Consider the following 3,216-nt stretch of genomic DNA (forward strand, 5'->3'; position numbering starts at 1 on the left):
GTCCTTGTGCCATTGAGTTATAGGGCTTTGACTTCTGGGTCTAACAAGGACACCAAGTTCTGCTATATCTTAAACACTGACAGCAATTACAGCCTTATCTTCAGGCCCAGTAGAAGATGCTAATCAAAGTAAACTGCGTTCATGAGATGCAGGGCCAGAAATTAAAACTATTCAACTCCTCAAGGCCCGAGGACTATTGCGGAAGAGGTGGGCATGTGAGATTGTAAGGGCTGATATTAAGAGAAAAGTAGCTCAGTTTCTCTAGGAATTAACCATTAATATCAAAGGCACACTAAAGCAAAACCAGTATCTAGGTTGCTGTGTCAGTTTAACAAGGCTTTCTTGGAGCATGAACTCACTCCTTCATGCAAAATGATAAAGGTTACAAGGTTTATAGAAATTATATTTTATAGTCAAGATGATTAAACTTTTATTATAAAATTTCAAAGACACAAATTTAATTTGCCGCATCCTGTTTTTAATTAGGGCTTATTGTTTGGGATATTAAGCCTCCTCTCTCAAAGAATAAAGATTTTCACCTTTTTTTTTTTTTTTTTTTTTGAAATCTTTGAGTTACTGCTTTGGTTAAATGAATGACTTATTTTACAATGACCCATGACCCTATTTCGTGATATCAAGCATTTTAAACTTTTTATCTTTGACGAACTTTCCAAAGTCAAATTCTAACTTGATTCCTCATTAATTTTTTGATATGAGTCCTCTGAAGTCCAAAAGAGACATATTTGTCTTATTTGGTATAAAAATCATACAAGAAGCATCGTCAAATATAAAATGGTGTTTGACTTTCTTTGGGCTGTATTTATAGAAATGTTATTGATATGTGCTCCAAAATTATGGGAAACTCTTATAATTCTGAAATAACTTCTGTATGTTGTGAATTATAAATTTTATGTTAAATTGTTGTATGCTACAGAAGTAACCAAAATTTCCTTGTCAATGGTGGTTTTAATAATGGCCGTCCTGGCTGGGTGTGGTGGCTCACGCCTGTAATCCCAGCACTTTGGAGGCCAAGGCGGGTGGATCACGAGGTCAGGAGATCAAGACCAGCTTGGCCAAGATGGTGAGACCCCCGTCTCTCCTAAAAATACAAAAATTAGCCGGGCGTGGTGGCACAGGCCTGTAATCCCAGCTACTCAGGAGGCTGAGCCAGAGAATCACTGAAACCCAGGAGGCAGAGGTTGCAGTGAGCTGAGATCATGCCATTGCACTCCAGCCTGGGCAACAAGAGTGAAACTCCATTTCAAAAAAAGAAAAAAATATACACCCCTGATTTGAAACAAGACTAGGATACACGGTAAAGAATGTTTATTCACTAAAGTTTTGACAGACTGAAGGCCATTATTTCAGATTGGAAATAGGAAACTTAAAAGAACTACATGGACATTGGGTCAAAGAACATGGGTTGAAATGTGCCTGGCAGTAGCCCAAAAGTAAATGCTCTTCGAGGTGCATGTGAAGGAACTGTAGGAGGGAAATGGGATAATTCACATCTCCGCCAATAAATAAATGTAGCCACACTAGCTTGGGGGATTTGAGGTGAGACATCGAAAATACTAAGTCATGGTGAGGGCTGGAAGACAAAAGAATGAATCACTTCATAGGAATGGCTGTGGGGAAGGGCTTGAAGGAGTCATCCTCTGACTTCCATGTGAACCATGAACATTAAACATGGAGAAATGAGGAGCGGCAGCAGATCGGTTTGGGATGCATCTTCAGGGGATGCTGAAACAACAACAGCATTTGGTTTGCTCTACACCCCTGTCACCCCTCGCCCGCAAGCCCAGGGAGTGGTCAGCAGTGGGGCTTTGTGACGTCGAAGCCACCCTAGGGGTGCCATTGGATGGGACACTGCCTGTATGATCAAACAAAGCTCAAGGGTGTGGCTTTGCCTTGTCACCAGGAGGGTATATATAGGGAGGGCAAGAGCTCTGGGCCACTGCGAAGATTCAAAAGCTACAAAGCTTTCCGCAGACATTGACAAACCAATGTATACAATGGGCCAACAATCCAGTGCTGGCGGGGTGAAGAGAAGCACCCCGTGTGAATCCAACGAGGTGAATGAGACGGTAAGATTGTTAGGTTTTGAAGCGAAGGCGAGGGTGAAAGAAAGACACACAGAGCAGGGGCGGCTCAAACAACAACACAGGAATATTGCAGACAATTGTGGAAGTGGTGGGCCCGCTTAAGGCCAGAGCCCACCGCCGCTTACAGGCTGGGGTGCTTGTAGGTATGGGTGGGAGGGGCCTGGGCAGTATGGCTTGCTGCCCGGCAGGATATTGATAAGATGTTCTTAGCATCAGGTGGTTTGGCCCTTTTTCTGCTGGAATATCATTGTGGTGTTCCTTAAAACGTTGCCAAGCAAGATATGATAGGGATGTTTCTTTAGTTGGGCCTTCGTCCGCCTTGCGGACAGGTGGTTAGGCAGGATGTTTCTCACGGCCTGAACCCCCATGGGATGTTTCACTTTGACCAAGGTCTGCAAAATAGCAAAGAACTTACAGAATGGTGCAGTTTGGACTAACAGATGACCCTACCCACGCTCCTCTTCTTCTTCCCCATAGATCCCTACTCTGTGATTCAACCTTGTTCTTCTCTGGATCAAACCCCTTCCTCAACCTGCATTCCTTCTTGTCATGAAGCCCCCCGTGCTATCCAGTCTCTATCCTGTTCACCCAAAATAATGTCCTCCTGGCCTCTCCCTGTTTTCTTAACAGATGCCAGAGACGTCAAGGGGGGACTCACAGCCAGAACCCGCTCCTAAGAAATCAAAAGCATCGGACTCCTCGACCGTATTAGTGCTTTCCTACAGGAGAGAGGTTAGAAGACGTTACTCCGTCTCCGATGAATTGGTGAATGACCACTCCCGAGAGAACCGAGTCAACCGCCTCCAAATAGACGAGGAAGAATTCACGCAGATTTCTGTGCAAACAGCTGCAAACCAGAAGGAAGATGCTGCCGTTAACCTTGGGCAATGAAAATAAAGTTTGAGAAGCTGATGGCTGTGCATATCTCTGCCTGTTTTCTGATGGTGGTGCGGGGGGGGAAGGGAAGGGAAGAGGTAGGCATTTGAGAAGGGAGGGATATGAGGTCCTGTAGGGTTGCTGGACAGACCCACAGGTGGACAGTAAGCCAGACATTGTAAATAAGGCCTGGGGGAGGACTGATTCCTAAAGAAAATTTCCTTCTTAAAATTTT

The 3,216-nt window shown here is 44.3% G+C and overlaps 1 protein-coding gene across 1 annotated transcript; it reads left to right on the top strand.

Annotated features, from left to right (window-relative positions):
• The first annotated feature begins 1,962 nt into the window (after positions 1-1,962).
• On the top strand, positions 1,963-3,016 carry LOC129395329 (sperm protein associated with the nucleus on the X chromosome C-like). Its single transcript, XM_055106517.2, has 2 exons — positions 1,963-2,087; positions 2,736-3,016. The coding sequence occupies exons 1-2, from the start codon at positions 2,007-2,009 to the stop codon at positions 2,994-2,996; spliced, it is 342 nt and encodes a 113-aa protein (XP_054962492.1). The 5' UTR covers positions 1,963-2,006; the 3' UTR covers positions 2,997-3,016.
• The last annotated feature ends 200 nt before the right edge of the window (positions 3,017-3,216 follow it).

This window comes from Pan paniscus, chromosome X, assembly GCF_029289425.2.
Source record: "Pan paniscus chromosome X, NHGRI_mPanPan1-v2.0_pri, whole genome shotgun sequence".
Taxonomy (NCBI): Eukaryota; Metazoa; Chordata; class Mammalia; order Primates; family Hominidae; genus Pan; species Pan paniscus.

Coding starts and splice junctions, on each gene's coding strand:
- LOC129395329 (XM_055106517.2), top strand. CDS start 2,007: ATGTATACAATGGGCCAACAATCCAGTGCTGGCGGGGTGAAGAGAAGC. Junction 2,088..2,735: donor CCAACGAGGTGAATGAGACG/GTAAGATTGTTA, acceptor TTTTCTTAACAG/ATGCCAGAGACGTCAAGGGG.